The 19,447-nt window shown below is 41.7% G+C and overlaps 1 protein-coding gene across 1 annotated transcript in view; it reads left to right on the top strand.

Annotated features, from left to right (window-relative positions):
- The window catches only part of Wars2 (tryptophanyl tRNA synthetase 2, mitochondrial), a 72,272-nt gene that overhangs the window by 47,683 nt on the left and 5,142 nt on the right, over positions 1-19,447 (top strand). The window contains exons 3-4 of the mRNA XM_027393780.2: positions 10,958-11,038; positions 13,408-13,493. Of these exons, the coding sequence (XP_027249581.1) occupies positions 10,958-11,038; positions 13,408-13,493 (167 nt within the window). The remainder of the gene's footprint in view (positions 1-10,957; positions 11,039-13,407; positions 13,494-19,447) is intronic.

Here is a 19,447-nt window from a genome sequence, read left to right as displayed (position 1 = left end):
ATGGGTGTTTTGTCAGCGTGAATATGTGCACCTTGTGCATGCAGAGGCTGTGGAGGCTAGAAGAGAGGACTGGATACCCTGGAACTGGAGTGACAGATGGTTATGAGCTGCCATGTAGGTGCTGGGAACTGAACCTTGGTCCTCTGCAAGAGCAGACAGTACTCTTAACCTCTGAGTCATCTGCCCTGCCCCAGTCTTACATTCTTCAGGCTGCTGGTTCCCAGTCCTGTTGCCTTGTCAGTCATCCTACCTTGGAAGCACTTCACTTTCTTTCTGGAGAACTGCTTATAGTTTATAATTCCAGCTTATTTCAGCCCTTCCACCTGCCTCTGACACTGCAGAGCTGCTCATCCTCAAGCCACCTCTTGAGTCACCTCAGAGCACATCAGCTTCACTCTCTCTAAGCTGGTTTTGATACAGGCTTTCCTTTGATCCTTATTTGATCTTATTTCTAAAAACAGCATTCTCAGCCACAAGTTCCTATTTCCATATTTCTTAGGGGTGAATGTGTCTAATCTCCCCACAATAACTGCTTGCCAAGTTGCTTTTTGAAGTAATCTTGAAATTAATGGCTATTTTAAAGCCACATTCAACAATTGTATTTTCGGCTCATTCCTCCAGGAATAATTTCCATTTGATAATATTTTAATATCACATTAGCATATTATAAATATTTCTTTCTTTGTAACAGACTTTTGATGGTGACCTCTACAAGCATATAAAATGTACAGTCATTGAGATAATTTCTTTAGCTTATAACACTTAAGAAAGAGTAACCCACAATGTAAGAAACTTTGCACTGTTTAAGTGAGAGATCAGAACATTCCTTAAATATTTCCGTGTACCTCTCTATAAATTAAGAAAATGTTGTATAGAAATACCATGTTTTTATTACACTTATTGAAGTTGATGATAAATATACATTACCATCTAATCCCAAAATTATTTTTGAGTCATCTACCCAGGTCTATACTTTGAGTATTTTGTTGGTTTGGGTTTGTTTTGGTGTGCATGTGTGTACACTTTTGCAAGTCAAATCTCTCCTTCCATTATGGGTTATAGGGATGGAACTCAGGCTGTCAGACTTGTGTGCTAAATGCCTTTGCTGAGCTGTCTCACCAACTCTACAATAGGTCTCTTGAAGTTGTTCTTTATGTCTAACTATAATTTGCAGCCCCTACGCTTTGGCTGACATCTCCCATTTCTCCCTCTACTGTCCCCTGATAACCACCATTCTACTCTCTGCTTATGAGTTCAGTTTCTTTCCATTCTGTAGGTGATCCAGCAGGCATTTGTCTTTCTATACCTTTCTGTTATTTCACTTAGCACATGCCCATCCAGTTTATCCATATTGTTGCAAATGACAAGATTCCGTCTTCTTAAAGACAGACTAGTATTCTATAGTAGCTGTATATTAGTCTGTTGATGGACATCCAGGCGGGTTTGTTCATATCTTGACATGTGGGTCTGTAGCGTGTGAAAGGTGCTGTGATAAGCACGGAAGGACAGGTACTTCTGAAGTCCTGATTTTGCAGTCTTGGGGTAGGGACCCAGTATAGGGTCACGTAGGTGTTTTATTTGATCTCCTTTAGTTACCTCTACACCCTTCTCCAAGATGGCTGTACTTCCCACTCCCACCAATCCCTGGAGGAAGTTCCCTTTTCCCACATTTTGCCAACATGTGTAATCTTTTGACTTTTAATAGTAAATGTTAAAAAGATATGAGATAGTGAACCTGCAAAGTCTAAAATAAGCAGGGGCAGAAAAGAGTCATCTTGTTATATCTGTGAGAAGAGTGTGTGATCATGTTTATAAATCAATGGGGCAGGATCTTCCCCTGCTCCTGCCTGCCGACCCTCCCTGTGCTCTTTCCTCGGAAACTTCAGGCAGGGGGCCAGTGGGAAACGCCCATTAGGCTTTTGGCCCTCATCTCACAGAGTGTCAGTCCATCACCTGTGTGGTAACTGCAGGCATCTTTCTACTAGGAGGTGTGAACAGAGCCTCTTGCCTGCCCTGAGGTCAGTTGCTACCCCAGTTTAGCTAAGACTTTAACAGTGGGGCCCCAGAGGACAGCAGGCTAGCCTTTCTGCCACACTGCTAGGGTGACATAAACTTAGCACCAGTTTATTTTGTGTTTGTGATCTACTTGACTTTCATCGATGACTTTCAGAAGCATGTATTGAAAAAAATTAATTTTGAGAAATTTTGATCAATCAAGTCCTAATATAAGAGACAGGTCACAGATAATGTATAGTTCATTTATCTACATTGTGTAATGCTTAGCCCCCCCCCCCCGCTTTTGCTTCCTTTATTTTGGCAGTTTTGTGGTGTGTAGGCATTTGGTTGGTAAATATATAACAGAGAGAACATAAACGTATTAAATAATTATCAAGATTTGGGAACTGAAGCCAGTTAAGTCATTTATGACTGACACCACCATACAATTATTCACAAATAGTTTTTGAAATTTTGAGTTAGATAAGAATATTTTTTTCTACCATATAACGTGGTGTTCTAAGGTATAGCCATTGGGTTAAATGATGATTTTCCCATGTGCCCTGGTTGTACATCAGAAAAAGTCCTAGTAATCATTTAAAATGGGGAAAGAATTTGGCTATGTTATAATGCTGATTTTAACAATAATTTTCATCTGCAATCCTTTGCATTCTTTCTCAGCAGCCTGACTGGAACAGTTTAGGCATATTGAAGATTTTCCCCATTATTTTCTTTTTCTTCCTCTCCCACTGGCCTGTAGTCATAGGGCTTCTCCTAAATATGTTTGCCATATGTGGGGAGTTTTCAGACCTTCTCATCCATGAGTATGTGTGTGTGTGTGTGTGTGTGTGTGTGTGTGCGTGTGTGTGTGTGCACATGAATATGTTCACAAGTGCATTTTGTTAGAGAGAAGGGGTGTCTGTGGGGAGAACACCTATGTGTGTATTTGGCAGAGGTTTCCATCTCAAAGCCAAAGTCACTGTCTTTTGTTTTCGGCAGACCTGAGCACAGATCCAATCTGAGTCCCGCAGATGTCTGTGAGGGACAGGTCTCCACATCTCTCCCTGACAGTTCCCCACAATATAATCACCCTGCAGATGGAAGATAAAAAGCAGAAGACTCAGACTTCAGCACTGGCTTCCAGCAGAGGTCAGGACAAAAGGAGAGTTTGGGGTATCAGATATCAAGTTACTGAGAGTCCAGAACCGTTCAGGAAAAGTCAGGGATGCAGGATGGAGTCTGAAGCTTTGGAATGTAGCCTCATTTTCTAATTAGAGTTATATTTTGTTTCCCAGGAAACAAAAATCAATAATAATAATAAATTAAAGGGTACTATGGGGGAATCAGTTTCTGAACAAAGGCCAAAGGAATTGACTAGATGGATCTTGGCCCAGTCTGTGCACACAAAGTTATACCTGGCTCCCTCTCTCTGTCCTGAGAAGTAGAAAGCCAGATCCAGAAATGAGGCAGTCCCCATGGGCTCCATGTACCCTGGTCTTTTGCAAATGCATTTGAGCATGCATTCATGATTGCAAAACTCTCCAGGTTGTTAGCTACCAGCAAGGAGTGCATGCTCGGCTTGTAATAGAAAAGGAACAAACATCTGTGTAGACTAACAGACTTTTGGAATGTATTTGTAAAATTGGCAATACCTCTAGAGTTCCTGAGGGAGATGAGCTTTTGAATGGCCTATGGAATAAACCACAAGTTGCAAAAATGATTATGCAAACAGATTCTGCATGTGTTTCCTTCTCTACAAAGTTCCTACCTGGACCACAGGTACCTTTTCCTGTCCTACATCTAGCTTCTGTAGGGCTTGATGAGAAGGAACAGGACAATTTGACGGGCCACCAGAACAAGCCATAGCTTGACTATGCCTACAGGAAGAGATCTTGCCTCACATTCATATCAAGAGTAGAAAAGTATAGCCTCTTTCATTGGCATAAATGTCATTGTCACCTCTTCTTATTTGTGGCATAATTGACAAATAACTAATTTTTCTGAAACCCCTTTAATGTCTACAAGAAAATTTAAAGAAAACTCTGTATCCCCCATTTGGCAAAAGCTAACTTTCTATCACCAGCCATGTGTGCCTGTTGTTGCCTACAGGCTCCCTGATGTTGCAAAAGTTTTGTATAAAGTGGATGGATTAGCAGATGGCCATCCAGCTAATAGCTGTCTTATTTTATCTTCTTTAATAAAATATTTTTGGAAACTTTTTCCTTTGCAAGGAATGTTTTGGATATTCAAGAATATTAGATATTAAAGAAGTATCTCAACTACTTCAGAAAGTAAGAAGATGGATGGATGCCTTTTGAAATATTAACTTCCTTCATACAGGTTTTGATTTTCAAAATAAAACATTGCAAATATAACAGAAACTTTTTAGCTCACTCAAATTCCATTCGATACTTTGCCTCCCTAGATACAGCCCCTATATCTATTAGATATTTATCATTCCCACATATGTGTTTATATTTTTTATTGCATGTGATATGGCCATAAATAATCTGTATTATTTCTTTGCACATTTTCAAACTATGTAAATGGTATCCTGCTGCATATCTTTCTGCATCTATTATTCTGGTCCTTATTTCATTTCTGAGATTTGTTCAATTTTTTTATTGTTGTACAGTGTCCTAGCTCTGTCACAATTCATTTACCCATTTTCTTGGCAAGAATATTCAGAATTTCTTTTCAAACCTGTTTTTATAACTATAAACAGCAGTACTGTGGTCCTTTTTGAAATGTCATTTGCGTACTTGGAAAGTTTTTTAAAATATTTATTTATTTGTGTGGGAGGGGGGCCATGCACATACTGTGAGGACAACTGGCAAGAGTTGACTTGTCTGTTTAATTGGGATAATTCAAGTGGGAAGACCCACTCTAAGTGTGAGCAGTACCATCCCCTGTGCTGTGGTCCTGAACCTGCTCAAAGGAGGACTGTGAGCTGAAGGCAGGCGCTCATTGCCTTCTGCATCCCCACTGGATTCAGTGTGACCCCCCCCTTCCTCCTGCTCCTGTGGCCATACTTTCCCTGCCATGACACCTTAGAACTGTGAGCCAAAATAAGCCTTTCTTTAAACTGCTTTTCCTGGGTATTTTGTCCCAGAAACAAGTCAAGTAGTTAATACAGCTTATAGAAAAAAGTCTCTGTTTACCTGTGGTCGAGTTCTCATGTTTTCAGTAATGCTCATCAGGCTTAACGTTGGGGAACTACTCTTTATTATCTTCAAAGTGTTTTTAAGTTTTGTTTTTCACACTTAAGACTGAGGTATATAAAACTTGGGAATTCCTGCACATTTTATTTACAGTATTAAAGAGCCATGTTGTTAATTTCATTACAGATCTGTTCGGAGGAGCTTTAAGTATTGGGAATGAAAGGTACATGTTTCCTAAAATTCAGATTTTTAAAAGCAGAAATGCTATCACTTCCATACCCTCTGGTTTTTCAAGAAGTGGGACTACCTACTGATTTGCCTTAGCCACTGGAAAATGAGGAGTAGAGTGTACACCAGGTCCAAACAAGAGTGGTACTTGAAGGCTATTTTGTCAGACATAAATAAAGCCACCTTGTTCTCTTGGGTTATTGTTTGTATGGAAAATCTCTCACATTTAGCTAATGTGTTTCCTCAGTCTTCCATTGGCAGCATATAGTTGAATCTTGTTTTTTACCTATTCAGCCAATATATCCTTTGTTTGGTGACTTTAATCCATTTATTCAGGTTATTGCAGACAGGGAAGAACTTAGTGCCATTTCATTATTTGTTCTGGTTGTTTTGTAGCCGCTTTATCTTTGCTTCCTCTCTTGACCACTTTTGTGTGGTATCAAACTTTGTTCCCTTTCTCTCTATCACAAGGCATCCCACACTTGCCCTAGCTCTCTTGCTTTTTTCCTCTGACATGAGAATGGGGGGTTCCAGAGAGAGGACCTGTCAGGTTAGACTCTGAAATGAAAAGAGACAAAGTTAAGGATAAGCTATAGATACCAGAATGTAAATAAGAAAGATACAATGTCTGTGAGGCACTCAAAATCAAGAGCAATCTGTTACCTGGTTGGTCCTTAAAAAGCTGACAAAAATACTTCAGATGAAGGAAAAGTATGCACAGAGGTACAGATGTACACAATAAGCCATAGGGCTTAGAGGTACATTTCGAGTTAAAAGCAGGCAGATAGAATCAGTATATTTAACTTGGGAAATAGTGGGCAAAGAAAAAGTTAGTGAATTCGTGAAATGTACAGACCAGTGTTCACTGGCAAGCTCGGAGTACTGACAGGAGGCAATCCAACTGAGGAGAGTGAGAGTATATTGCTGGTACAGTGTTCTTTTAATTAAAATCAGATCCCCAAACAAGGTTCTTGTTAAAGGGATTTGTCATGGGGATGATAAGAGTCTAATAAAAATAACTCAGCATGAAATTGCACGTTTCCGAGAGGAAGCAATAAATGGGAATTTGTGAGTCCAAATAGTCTTCCAAGTGTCCTAACGAACATTTCCAGGACCTGTTTGTGGGAAGGTAGCAATTTCGTGGGACATAGGGACATCCTGAGGGACCCTGAGGGTGTGTTAGAGATATGACCCAAGAATTACTGAACTGGGTAATTGACTAGGTATGTTTGATATCTAGCAAGTACATACTCTGGAGTCAGCTTCCCTGTGCTCTTTTTCTTATTTTCTTTTTTCTTTTAAAAATACAGCCAAATACAGATAATGGCATAAGGAGCATTCATGTTCTCAGCACAGAGATGAGTGTTGTTAATGGTTTCTCATCTTTACTTTCAGTTCCTTTTAGTTTTTAAAAAACGCTACAAATGATGGGACTGGGGAGATGGTTAAGATGGTAAAGTGCCTGCCCTGTAAGCCTGAGGACCCATATTCCAGTCCTTGTCACCCTCATAAAAGCCAGTCACACATCTGTAACCCTGGTACTAACCAGACAAAGACAGATGGACCCTTGCAAGGGCTCACTGACCATCCAGGCTAGCCAAATCTGTGAGTTCCTGATTTGGTGAGAGACCCTGTCTCAAAAACTGAAGTGAAGAAACAATAGAGGAAAGATACCCAGTGTCTGGTTTCTACAGTTTCTCTCTGTGTCTCTCTGTGTGTCTCTGTCTCTGTCTCTGTCTCTGTCTCTCTCTCTCTCTCTCTCTCTCTCTCTCTCTCTCTCTCTCTCTCACACACACACACACACACACACACACACATATACACACACCACATAAACTATTTTATGTGTATGTGTGCTTAGCCTGCATGTGTGTGTACCACTTGTGTGTCTGATGCCAGAAGAAGATGTAGAATTTCCTGGGACTAGAGTTACAGATGGATTTTGGTCACCATGTAGATCCTGGGTATTGAACCCAGGTCCTCTGGAAGAGGACCTGGGTTCATCTTTCTAGTCCCATAAACTTTTACAATTGTAGATAAAGTTGAACTTTAAAAAAAAAAAATCCTTGTACAGCCCTTTCATCTCTCCTCCTCACATATTCTTCCTTTCATCATAGACAACAACAATCCTGAACTTCATATGATCAGAGTAGTTCATAAATGATACTTATTTTCCCACAAACCCATATTTTGTACTTACAGTTTCATTGAGAGTATATAATGTTGTTTGGTTTTGTGGCTTAAAAAACAACATTTTACAAAAGTAATATATTTCAGTTTTCTTTTTTCACAGAATAGTTTATATGTTTTTTAGTCTGGAGTGATTTGGGTTTGGGAAAGTGGTTTGTTTGTCTGTAACACTGTTTGGGCTGGAACTGCCAGAGATTCTGCTGCCTCTGCCTCCCAAGAACTGGGACTAAAAGTGTGAGCCACCACATCTGGCAGAACAGTTTGTTTCTATGATTTTTTTTTCTCGAAACAGGGTTTCTCTGTGGCTTTGGAGGATGCCCAGGAACTACCTCTTGTAGACCAGGCTGGTCTCGAACTCACAGAGATCTGCCTGCCTCTGCCTCCCAATGCTGGGACTAAAGGTGTGCGACACCAACGCCAGGCCTAGTCAGTCTCTTTTATTGTGCAGGATGTCATTACCCAGTACATTCAATAAATTCCTTGTTGCTGTGAATTGAGGGAACATAACAAGGCCAGCTTCATAGAAAACAAGAGCAAAGAGAGAGGGGAAGAAGAATGGCCTTCTGAGGTGACCATGTGGAATGGGGAGACAGTATTGTTTTAATATCTGTAGTAGTAGTAACTGACTTTGTGCTGAGTATTGTTCTAAGCACTCTTAGGTAGATACTGCTGTTGACCTTACTTTATAGATAGTGAGACTGAAGCACAAAGAGCTTCCTCAGATACTAGAGTATCTAGTTACCCAGAGTAACCTAGCTAAGTAACAGAACTAAGATTCAGACCCAGGTCATCTCATTCCAAAGACAAAGCTCTTGTGTGTGAGGTGATCTGGCTGGCTAGGCAAAGGTCCCATTCCTCCCTTCTGTGAGTTTCTCCTGAAACTACACACTCAGTCCAAGAGGACAGCCTTACCCCCAGATGAGGACCATGCTTCTCTTAAGGGTATAAAAGTACCTGTGCTCCCCCAGCATTGCCTTCAAGCTGGCTCTCAAGACAAAGCTTTAAGCTACACTGCCATCCTTGTGTGTCCATCTTCATATCTTGTCTGGTAGCCTTACCCTTCATTTACTGTAATCTAGCTTCCATTGCAGCCGCTTCCTTGAATTGCTTTTGCCTGCATCAACAAGTTGGGTTACAACTCTATTCTTTCTGCAGCTCCTGGGGAAGTTCATACTGCAGCCAGTACCTAGTATATACGGTACTAGTGTATGCAGCCTGTGTTTTACAGGGATGAACAAGACAGGCAAACTGCAGTGGCTGAAGAATGATGTGTCTTGTTCTGTGGGTGGCTGCAGACTTGTTGGTGGATGGTTAATAGGCCCATTCATTGCCCTGTACCTTTGTTTGTCTATGACTAAAATAGATCATATAGTTGTTTAGTTTGTGGCTTCACAACATAGGAAAATAATAATTTAAGTATTTACCACTTTTGTTTTTTTTTTCCAAAAAGGAAACTGTACCTCTCCGTGTGATTGTCTTGACTGTGATGGTTATTTCTCATATAATTATTGAAGATGAATGGCAAAAAGTTAATTTGCTTTGACTTTTTACCTATTTTCTCTACTGGAACCTATTTGAATTAATGTAATGCTAATTTGAAAACATAAAAATCTCTGCAGAATATTAAGTAATTTTCATTCCATATGGCCAAACAAAAAGCTACTCCAAGCAAAATACTTTCATTTATAGAGACACAGTGGTAAGCTTTTTATCACGTTGCTGTGGCTAAGCATTGGAACCAATGTGGAAGAGAAAGCATTTCTTGCCTCTCTCCACATGTCGTCCAAAGTCACTTGCTGTGTTTTCATTCCTTTCCTCCTTCAATAAAGAGGAAAAAGGACTCTTTCACTCTTCTTCATGCCTAACACTAGTGCGTGTTATCTGTGTTTCAATGGGAATGTGTTTTCTCTGGTGACTGGAAGCGACTCCAATCCTCTTGGCTACATCCTGGGTTACTGTTTGTGTGGAGAGCTGTTTGTTTACAGCAGCAGTTAGCAATTTTCTTGGACAGTGCTGTCATAGCCATTGCCTTTACTGAAACCCAAATGCCTCTTAGAAGAAAGATGACAGATTCCATCCAGCCACTTGCAAAACTTTAAAAGCAATTCCTTGTCAAACACGTGAAAAACAACTCTTCCTTCTCTATAACTTGAAGGGGGGGGGGGAGAGAATATCTTACTCCAGATGTTGGTTCCTTGCTAGTGAAACAGGCCTGGGCTGGTTCATCCCCATTCCTTTATGTTCCCTTTGCAAAACCCACAGAGAACACATTTGGGGCCACTTTGCAGAATTGGCAAGAGTCTCTGCTTTTTAAGGGAATCATATGGACACAGAATGCCACAATCAATAGACTCGGAATCCCCAGGGCCCAGAAATGGGATGCTTAGGACTTACATTCTAGGTCATCAGTTAGAATATGGCCTGGACCCAAGAATCATCCCAATTGTTGCCAGGCTTTGCTTACTTGATTAAACTTGATTCAAACAAAGCTAGGTTGAGGAGAGTTTGTATTTTCTTGTTGATTAGTGGTGGGGGCCAGGAAAACAAAAGAAAGTAATGAAGGTGGAGAAGGAGTCAAAAGAGGTGGAACTCAGATCTGTAAGACTCCCCTTTGGAGGACAGGTGATGTAGCCAATCCACTTTCTCATCACTGCAGATGTGAACAGGCCAAAATGTTCATTGGAGTTAGGTGCCTTTCTTTGCCATCTACATGGAAAGTATTGTGGCTGTCTTCATGGATTTAAAGGGGTCAGTGAGGACTTCTGATTTGGACCGGAGAGGGGAGGAGAGGAGAGGAGAGGAGAGGAGAGGAGAGAGAGGAGGGAGGGGAGGGAGGGGGAGGAGAGGAGAGGGAGGAGAAGGGGGAGGGGAGGGGGGAGGGGGAAGGGAGGGGAGAGGAGAGGGGGAGGGGAAGAGAGAGAGGAGAGAGAGGAGAGGAGAGGAGAGGAGAGGAGAGGAGAGGAGAGGAGAGGAGAGATTTATTGATAAGCCTGGCATTCCAAGGGGATGGATACCCTTGGATGTAGTAGAATCCACATTGAAGACACTGAACCATCCCTGGTCACCTCCTTGCTAGGGATGTTGAGGACTTAAACAATAGACTGGTGTTTGTATTAGTTGGGTTGGGTGGTTTTTTCCTTTGCTTATTTTTTTGTGGTGGTGGTGATGTTTTGTTTTGTTTTTGTTTTTGTTTTTGTTTTTTTTTATAACTTCTTTACGTAAGGATCTATGCACCAGGAACCACAACCCAGCCTTTCACCTGTTTCCTTTTAATAATCTTGACTTGGGTCGTTCTCAACTATTTCAGCCAATGCATCTTGTCTAATTAGTTCTGCTTATGTGCAAGATGACAAACCTCCTTTATTACTATTTTCCCCCCTTAGGTGTCTGAACACACTCAGTTAAGCTGGATCCTCACCTGCATGGTCAGACTGCCTCGACTGCAGCATTTACACCAGTGGAAGGTAAGTGCTGGGACATGATTATTAATGGAAAGGAAGGTTTCTGTTTGTAGCTGGGCCAGGTTCTAGGAGTCCTGAGTTCACTCTTCACCCTGGTATGCCACTCACCTGTCCATGTCACTGTGTTATGCAGATACTAGAAGGGTTCACCAAGACTCCTGACCTCAGAATCCTGTTTGTTATTTGTTTTATCTGTATTTGGATAGACTTGGTAATGACCTTGAACCTACCACATTATAATTAACAAACAATCAGAATCTCTGGAATACTGGCCCCTGGTGTTGTCTCCCATCTCCACTGGAACTAACAAGCATCCCAGAAAGAACATATTTAACATTTAAACAAGTTGAGGCTAGGCAACAGTTCAAACCCACAAAAGAAAATTAAGATTATTGTTTTAGGAAGTTCCACCAGGAAAGGTAAATTAGATAATTCATCATGTATTATTGCCATTTACTTTTGCAATTAGTTAACTCGAAGTAGGTAGTCCCAACTCTGTCAACACTAGTTTTAGTTTCAGCTTCTTTTGAGCATATTTTCTAGGATACTGGTTTCCTCAAAAGTTGGTCTTCAGAAGCTATTCCCTAAACTGCAGAGAGAAGGCTCCCTGAAGTGCTTGTGCCTGGACTGAATGGTCTAGGTACATGGGTGCCTCTCTCCCAAGCCTTGCTTTGAAACCCAACCCCCAGCAGCTGGGGCTTTGAGAGGTAGTCAGATGGGAAGGATGGGTCCCTCATGAGAGGGTTGTTGTTTTAAAACAAGCCCCTTCTCCTCTCTCACAAAGCAAGGAAATAAGGACACAAAAGACTGATCAGTCTCAGAGGTGGGTTGTGAGCAGGTGTCTCTTTTCTAGCTCTAGTCTTTGTCTTAATCCTGAACTTCCTGGTATCCAAAACTAGGAAAAATGAACTTCTGCTCTGTTGTTTACAACAAAAATTGATGCTTTGTGGCTGTTCAAAGACCCGCTATTAAATAAGACACTAATGGTGATGCTGCAGGTTGACCACATCCCAGGAATTGGAAACAAGGCTTTATAGGGTCCTCTAACATATTTTAATTTTAGGAAAGACTTTGCTGTTTTAGTCTAACGCTATGCCACTAATTTCGGATCCAACCTAGTAATTAAGTGTAAAAAGTTCTCTGAGGCAGAATTTGAGTATCCTGGGAAGATATGCTAAGGGCAATTCTGACTGGGACAGTGAGCACAGAAGGAGTGGTGTTAAGGCTGGGGTCAGGGTTGCTGAGGTCAGGGTTATCTGGAGGGTTGATAGGTAAAGCATCTATAGCATATTAGCAGCACTCAGTAAATACTACTGTTCTCTACATCACCTTGCTTCCTTTATACTTACAAGGACCAGTATGCTAATATAAAAGATACAGGGCTGGAGAGAGAGCTCAGGAGTCATGAGTGTTTTTCACCCTTCCAGCACCTATATTAGGTGGCTCACAACAGCCTCTAATTCCAATTTTAGGGGATCCTGTACCTCTTTCAGGGCTCTGCAGGCACATGCGGCAAGCATATACACAGACACACACATACACATAAATAAAAAATAATAGTGATAATATATCCACAAATTGGGCAGCAAGGTGACTCAGCACCAGCCTGATGACCTGGATTTGATTCCTAAAACCCACAGTGGAAGGAGAGAGCTGACTCTCCAAAGTTGTCCTCTGACCTCTACATGCAAGCTTTGGCATGTGCCTTCAGTGATGGCATATAGAGATTAGAGGACAACATGCTGGAAAAGTTTTCTGTTTCCAGAATATGGGTCCTGAGGCTAAAACTTGGATCATCAGGTTTGTGGCAAGCATTTTTAACCCATTGAGCTGTTTTGCCTACACTGATAGCAACTTTTCAAAAATTAGGTTATTTTGTTGTTTTTTTCCAAATTACTCTTCTCTAGATTAATCTTCTATGAACTTCACCCAGTAATATTTGTGATGAGGGGCAGAGTTGATTCCTGTTAACTTTGAGAAATTTAATTTTATAATGATTTCTGAACATGGCTGATTTGGAATCTAGAAAATTCCTTTGTCCTTAGTGGAATGAATGTGAAATAGAGTTGGTCCAGGATCCCTCCTGGGACAAGGGGCTGTGTGTATAGCTCAGTGGTAGAGCTTGGGTGGGCTTTGCCCCAGCTCCAAAAATAAAATAACATGCAAATGGTCAAAAGCCCCCTCTTACTTCTCCTGGAGCCTGGAGCATGAACATGATAAGCAGCCAGATGACCCTAGAGCTGCTAAAAGGGACCCAAGTCTGTGTTATTACAGGTGGCTCCAGTGCACATTTTGCTTCCTTTAAGTTTCTTAATTGAGCAACAAAATCAGGTTCAAGTCAGATTTCTCTCTCTTCCTCCTTGTTTCTCCAGGCTAAGGCCGCGAGGCAGAAGCATGATGGAACAGTAGGCCTGCTCACATACCCGGTCTTGCAGGCGGCAGACATTCTGTGTTACAAGTAAGGAGGGGGGCCAGCCCTGGGCTTGTGCTTAGGGACTCCACCATGAGAGGAGAAAGGCTGTGAGTGTGGAGGTCATTTGTTTGCTCGTGGCAAGGTCTCACTGTATAGCCATCGCTCCTTGTAAGTGTGTAATCTCCCACCTCAGGCTCCTGAGTGTAGGAATCGCAGGCATGTGCCACACAATAGTGTTTTTTTTAACTCTTCAGGCTTGTGGAGAAGGGGCTGAAAAAAGGACCAGGTATGCAAGTCAGCACTGCCTATTAAATCTGTGTGTGTTTCAGTGATGGACTTTTTGGAGCTAGCACAGAGTGCCTACTACATGTTATCGATCTTTCTAAGTGATCTCTGTGTGTGAACCCTAATAGTCTTGTAAACTTTGTCATCATCACCCCTGTTCTTCAGAAAAGGAAGCTGAGGCACAGATTGGTCAGCAGAAAATCCAAAGTCACGGTAGCTGGTAAGGCTTGGAGCGAGTCCCGGAGATACTCCCAGTCTAAGGTCAGGCAGACTTGTCACTTTGAGTCTATGTGGGGTGCTAGATGGCAGTGATAAGAACTGCTCATCTTGTGGCTGGGAAGCAAAGGAGGAGAAAAGAAGGGAAGGTGGGGTGGGGCAAAGGATGAAATAGAAGGAGGAAGGGAGGACCGTGGGCAAGAACGGGCATAATGCCAATCTGTAATGGCAGTTATGTGAGTGTGGGCTCTGCCCCTGTATCTGTTTTGTTTTGTTTCCTCTAGTGGTGCTTGAACTTAGGGCTTCATGCTTGCTAGACAAGCACTCTACCACTGTGATAGATCTACAGTCCCATTTTTGTGTTTGGCTTCTGAGACAGAGTCTGGTTAAGTTGTTCAGACTGGCCCTGAATTCACTCTGTGAATTCACACAGGCTTCAAATGTGTGTTCCTCTTGCCTTGGCCCCTGGGTAGCTGGAATTACAGCCTGTTCCCTAGATACAGCTCTGTCCTAGACCTGCCTTGCTTCTCATGCTGTTTAATGACATCAGTGAGCTGAAGGGAGTGGGGGTAAGTGCTGATCATGCTTTCTTAGTATGGTAAAATTAGCACAGACTTAATTTTTTCCAACTCTGTAACTTCTCAGGCAGGTTAGCCCCTATTATAGATTTTAGCAATGTTAATACATGATTGCTTTCTTTTCCTTACATTGAAAGCTTCATCTTTTCACCAGTTCCCTTCCATGTGTCTGATTTGCCAGCAACAATGACTGCGCACTCTGGGACCAGTATGGTGTGACTTAACCATTGTGAAGCTGTGCCCATTGACGTGAGAGCTCTGTGGCTCCAAGTATATAGTCATCATGGAAGTGCTGATTGGTGGTTTATAACGGGCTGGGAGGACAGGGTGTTGCTTACAGTGACGTGCATATTAAAACTTACTACTTGCTTCTGGGATTTTTCATGTTATGTTTTTAGGCCTCAGCTGATTTTAGGTAACTGAAGCTGCAAAAATTTAAACAGTGTCAGGAGGCAACTGATGTATGTATTTATCAGTTGCCCAAAATCTAATTGGCAAAACGATATTGTAGTTCTTTTATTTGCAAATCAGATGAACAGGGAACCCCTCTGGGAGTTACTGAGTGAATTGCATAGAATCCATAGCACATGACACAGACTCTGTAGTTTGTAGATGCAGGAGGACACTTAGAAGACTGGCATTAGCGAAGCAGCTTCCTAAGATGTCAAAGTATGTTTTACGTGCTGCCCTTTTTAGAGTCAAGTCCTAGGTTGTGAATGTCCTCATATCATACACAAAACTGTAAGTGGTTCAGATGTGTCAGATAAACCTTAACGTTTTCTGCTGGCTTTCCTGTCTCAGTCTACTTCCAACATCAGCAAGATTCACTCATAAAAATACTTAGTGTTTCCAAGATAGGCATTTCTTTCCCATTCTGTAAGTGTTCCTTAACTTTTACTGATCTCCTCAGTGGTTGGAATAGTATTTCTTCCAGACTTCAGAAAGGAGGGTGGATGATAGTGGCAGAATTCTTCTGTTCTCATCCATGTTTTGATATGTAGAGACAGTTTGTGCGGGCAAACAGATAAAAAAATTGCTTTTTTATAAAACTATGCAATTGTGTATCTTCAAGATGGTGGTCTCCTTCCTTAGCCTAGAAGTTTCCTGTCATCTCTAATGCCATGATTAGATTACAGATGTGGACATCCATATGCCTTTTTAAGAGAAGCAGTCCAGTGTTCCCTTCTGTCTAGTCTCAGGCTAGACCACCTATGCAGTTGGGAGTAGTTTTTGGTTTTTGTTTTGTTTCACATTTTTCTGTATCTGTGAAAAGTAGTTGCCAGAATGTCTAGGAATATTTATATTATAAACATAGGTATGTTGATAGATTGAAGGACAGGTAAAATATCTGTGGTTTCTATCCACCAGAAAATCTGTAGGCCTCTTCATAAAATGTTAGTGCAAGTCAAATATAGGTGTCATATTTGTTTTTGTCAAAGTCAGCATTAGAATGAGTGGTATAGTAAGCCAGAGAACAAACTCGAGGACAGGAATAGAGAAGCAGCTTCAGATAGACTTATAAAAGACATGTGTAATTGTTTCCATTGGAATTGTTGAAGGAACCCAGGGATGGAGAGCTGAGATTATTTTATCCAGAGAGCATGATAAATAACCGAAATTTAAGTCAAGCCTGGAGGTACAGGCTGTGATCCCAGCTGTTTATCAGACTGAGCAGAAAGGTCACAAGTTCAAGGTTAGCCTGAGTGACTTAGTGAAACCCTGTACCAAAATAAAAGTAAGAAGATTGTAGGTGATGTAGCTTAGTAGTAGAGAGCTTGCCTAGTGTGCACGAAGCCCTAGATTCTGTCTCTAGCACCATCAAAATAGTATTAATACATGAAGAAAGACAGAACACTCAAGTAGCAAAAGTTCTTAATTTTTACTTATACATTCCTTGCTTATCTGAGTGCCTAATTTTAAATAGCTAGCCATCAGATGATCACAAGGCCCACTGCTAGATAATGTCTTCTAGACACAACAGGGAAGCTGTAGCCATGACTTCTCAACAATATGGTCACCTAAACAAGACCTACACAATGGCAACAACAGATGACATACCAGCGTGAATGGGAGAAATCTTAGATGGGTTCAAGAAGAACTATAGGCAGTTAATGACTTCTCAGGGAGGGAGATTAGCCTTCTCCAGGGACAAAGCCAATAATAGTTTTCAATCTCAGCTTGTCAGTCTTAAACACATACACATAGGAGAAACACTAAATGGACTCAGTAGGGAGGGTGTGTGTGTGTGGGGGGGTTGTCTGTTTGTCTGTGTCTATGTGTGTGTAACAGTAATTATAGAAGAAGATGTCATGAATTTAAGAGAGAGATGGAGTGAACATGGAAAGGATGGGGGGAGAAGGAAGAGTGGAAATGATATAAATATAATACTCATGAAATTTCAAAAAATAAACAGCTAACCTCATATTAAGTAAATATTTACTTTTATTTTTGTTTCTCTTCCTATATATGTACACATATATAAAGATACATACACACACACACACACACACACAATGTATTTATATTCAGCAGGCTTTTTTTTTATTTTGTCTTTTTGAGACAGTGTTTCTTTGTGTAGCTTTGTAGGCTGGCCTCCAACTCACAGAGATCCTCTGCCTTCTGAATGCTGGGATTAAAGGCGTGTGCCACCACTGCCCAGCTTCAGCAGGTTTTTTTTTTTTTTTAAGTACATGTAATGCAGCAATTCTAGGCAGTGCCACCGTACATGCCCTTGAAGGGAAGAGAAGGAAGACTGACAAGTGTTGAGCAGTGTTCTCCAGGGCATCCTAGTGGCTAATAGAATTATGCCATTCAGATTCTCAAGACGGCTCTGTAAGATAGGTGGGTGGTATCCACATAAAGAAATTAGCTTTCAGAGTGAGGTAGTGTAGTGTCTGCGCACTTCCCTAGTGTGTGTGAGGCATCCTCAAAACGAATAATAAATAGTAACATAAATAATTTTTAAATTTCAAAAAGAGAGAAATTAACTCTCAGGGAAAATCTGCTAATTCTGCATAGACAGAGTGATTACCTGACTTCGTGTTACATATGCTTCCCTAGAGTTTAAACTGAGAAAAAAAGGAGAGAAGGCAGAGATTGTAGATCAGAATATATATGGTCCTAGGGAGCAAGCTCAAAAGAGCATTGCACTCATCTCCAAGCCTGACAACCTAAGCACAAGCCTAAGAGCCCGTGTGCAAGGAGAGCATTGATTCCTACAAGTTTTTTTTCTGACCACAAGCCTACCATCATGCCCAAATGTGTGTGTGCACATGTACGCATACTAAGTAAATAAATGTTTTTAAAAAATAGTCTGAAATGACACTGTAGAATGAAGAGGTGGGCCTTTAAAACCTGTAAGTAGAAAACCAAACTCTGTTAGTCAGCTTTTTTTGCAGTGACAAAATACCTGAGCTAAGTCAGCTTAAGTCAGTCTTGGCTTGGGGACGGGGATTTCAGCACGTGATTGGTTGGCCTCATCGATTTGGGTCTAGAGGGAGGCAGGATGTCATAGTGGAAACATATGGTGGGACAAAGCTGCTTTATTTCATGGTGACCAAAAACAGGTCTAGGGAGGCAGACCAGGGTCACCAAACCCCCTTCAAGGGCCACACCCCAGTGACCTAACTTCTTTCTAGTAGGCCCAGCTCCAAAGTGGTTCCACATCTCCCAGTAGCTCCACAGACTGGGACCAGCATGGTCTCTGGGGGACATTTAAAGTACAAAGGAAGCCAAGAAACAACAAAATGTAGACAGGAGAATAAGTGGCCTGGAATTTCAGTTTGGTGGTTTCGGCTTGCAGGAGAGTCTTCCTATTGTCTGGGGGGTGGGAGTGCTGCACTGGGAGTCAGCTTTTTTACAGCAGGTCTTAAAATCTTAGGGTTCCTAAACTTCCTCCAGTGAGCCCAGGCTGTCCTGGAATCTTCCGATGTGCTGAAAGCCACAGCCCCAACTTCATTCTATCATACTGCCTGCATAGTCCTTCCTTCTCTTTCTTTCTGGAATAGCTGTAGGGCATAGTGCCCTATTAAACCAAGCTCCATTGGAAAGCAATCTGAGGAATGGAATCTCCAGGCTTCTATCCCCTCAAACTGAGAGCTCCCAGAGAGGGGAGTGAACTGTGGTTGACAACAAACAAGCCAACATGTGCTCCACAAAGAGTGGGAAGCTGTCTGTACTTTAAGGACAGAGTGAATTGGGTGTCATCAGTGCTTGCTAAAGGAAACGTTAAATGCAAGAAGCTGCATTAAAGGAGACCAGCAGCTGGGACAGTCTGCTCAGAGGCCATTGCACCAGCCTAGAGCATGGTAGTGATGGTAAAGAAAGAAATACAGCTTCACAGTAGATAGAATATGCATGAGTGACATGTCAGAGGTAACCACACATTCATTATGATGTTGCCCTGCTCGAGGTGGGCAGTCCTAGGAGAGGACTAGTCAGAAGTTAGTTTCTCTCAGTATCTAATTAGTATCAGTGTCTACTAAGTAATTGCTGTAACGGAGAATCATCGCAGCATGTCCAGTAAGCAATCAATGAGGGGGAACCAATCCTTTGTGACAGAAAGACAACTCCAAGCCCCTTTCCCAGCCTGCTGAGTATCCTCACAGGCAGAGCCAAGCAAGTAGGGAAAAGCAAGATCTACATAGGCAAGGCTCATTCATCTGGACACTAATGCTACCAAGGGGTGGGACAGAGCCCAAGTAAATTTTGAGGCCATAAGGATGGAAGCAGAAGAAAAAAAACGGTTCAGTTACCAAAGAAGAAGATCAGAGGCATTATTATGTGACAGAAGTTATAACAATCAAAATTATGAAAGACTTTTGTTTTATGTTGTGTCTGAGAAAGCACAGCCGGGGTGAGAGGGAATAAAAAGGAAGGAGAGAAAGAGTGGACGTATTAATATGGATATCATTATGTCGG

This window comes from Cricetulus griseus, assembly GCF_003668045.3.
Source record: "Cricetulus griseus strain 17A/GY chromosome 1 unlocalized genomic scaffold, alternate assembly CriGri-PICRH-1.0 chr1_0, whole genome shotgun sequence".
In the NCBI taxonomy this organism is placed as follows: Eukaryota; Metazoa; Chordata; class Mammalia; order Rodentia; family Cricetidae; genus Cricetulus; species Cricetulus griseus.
The sequence above is the reverse complement of the archived record's forward strand: the minus strand, read 5'-3'. Positions and strand labels throughout refer to the sequence as shown.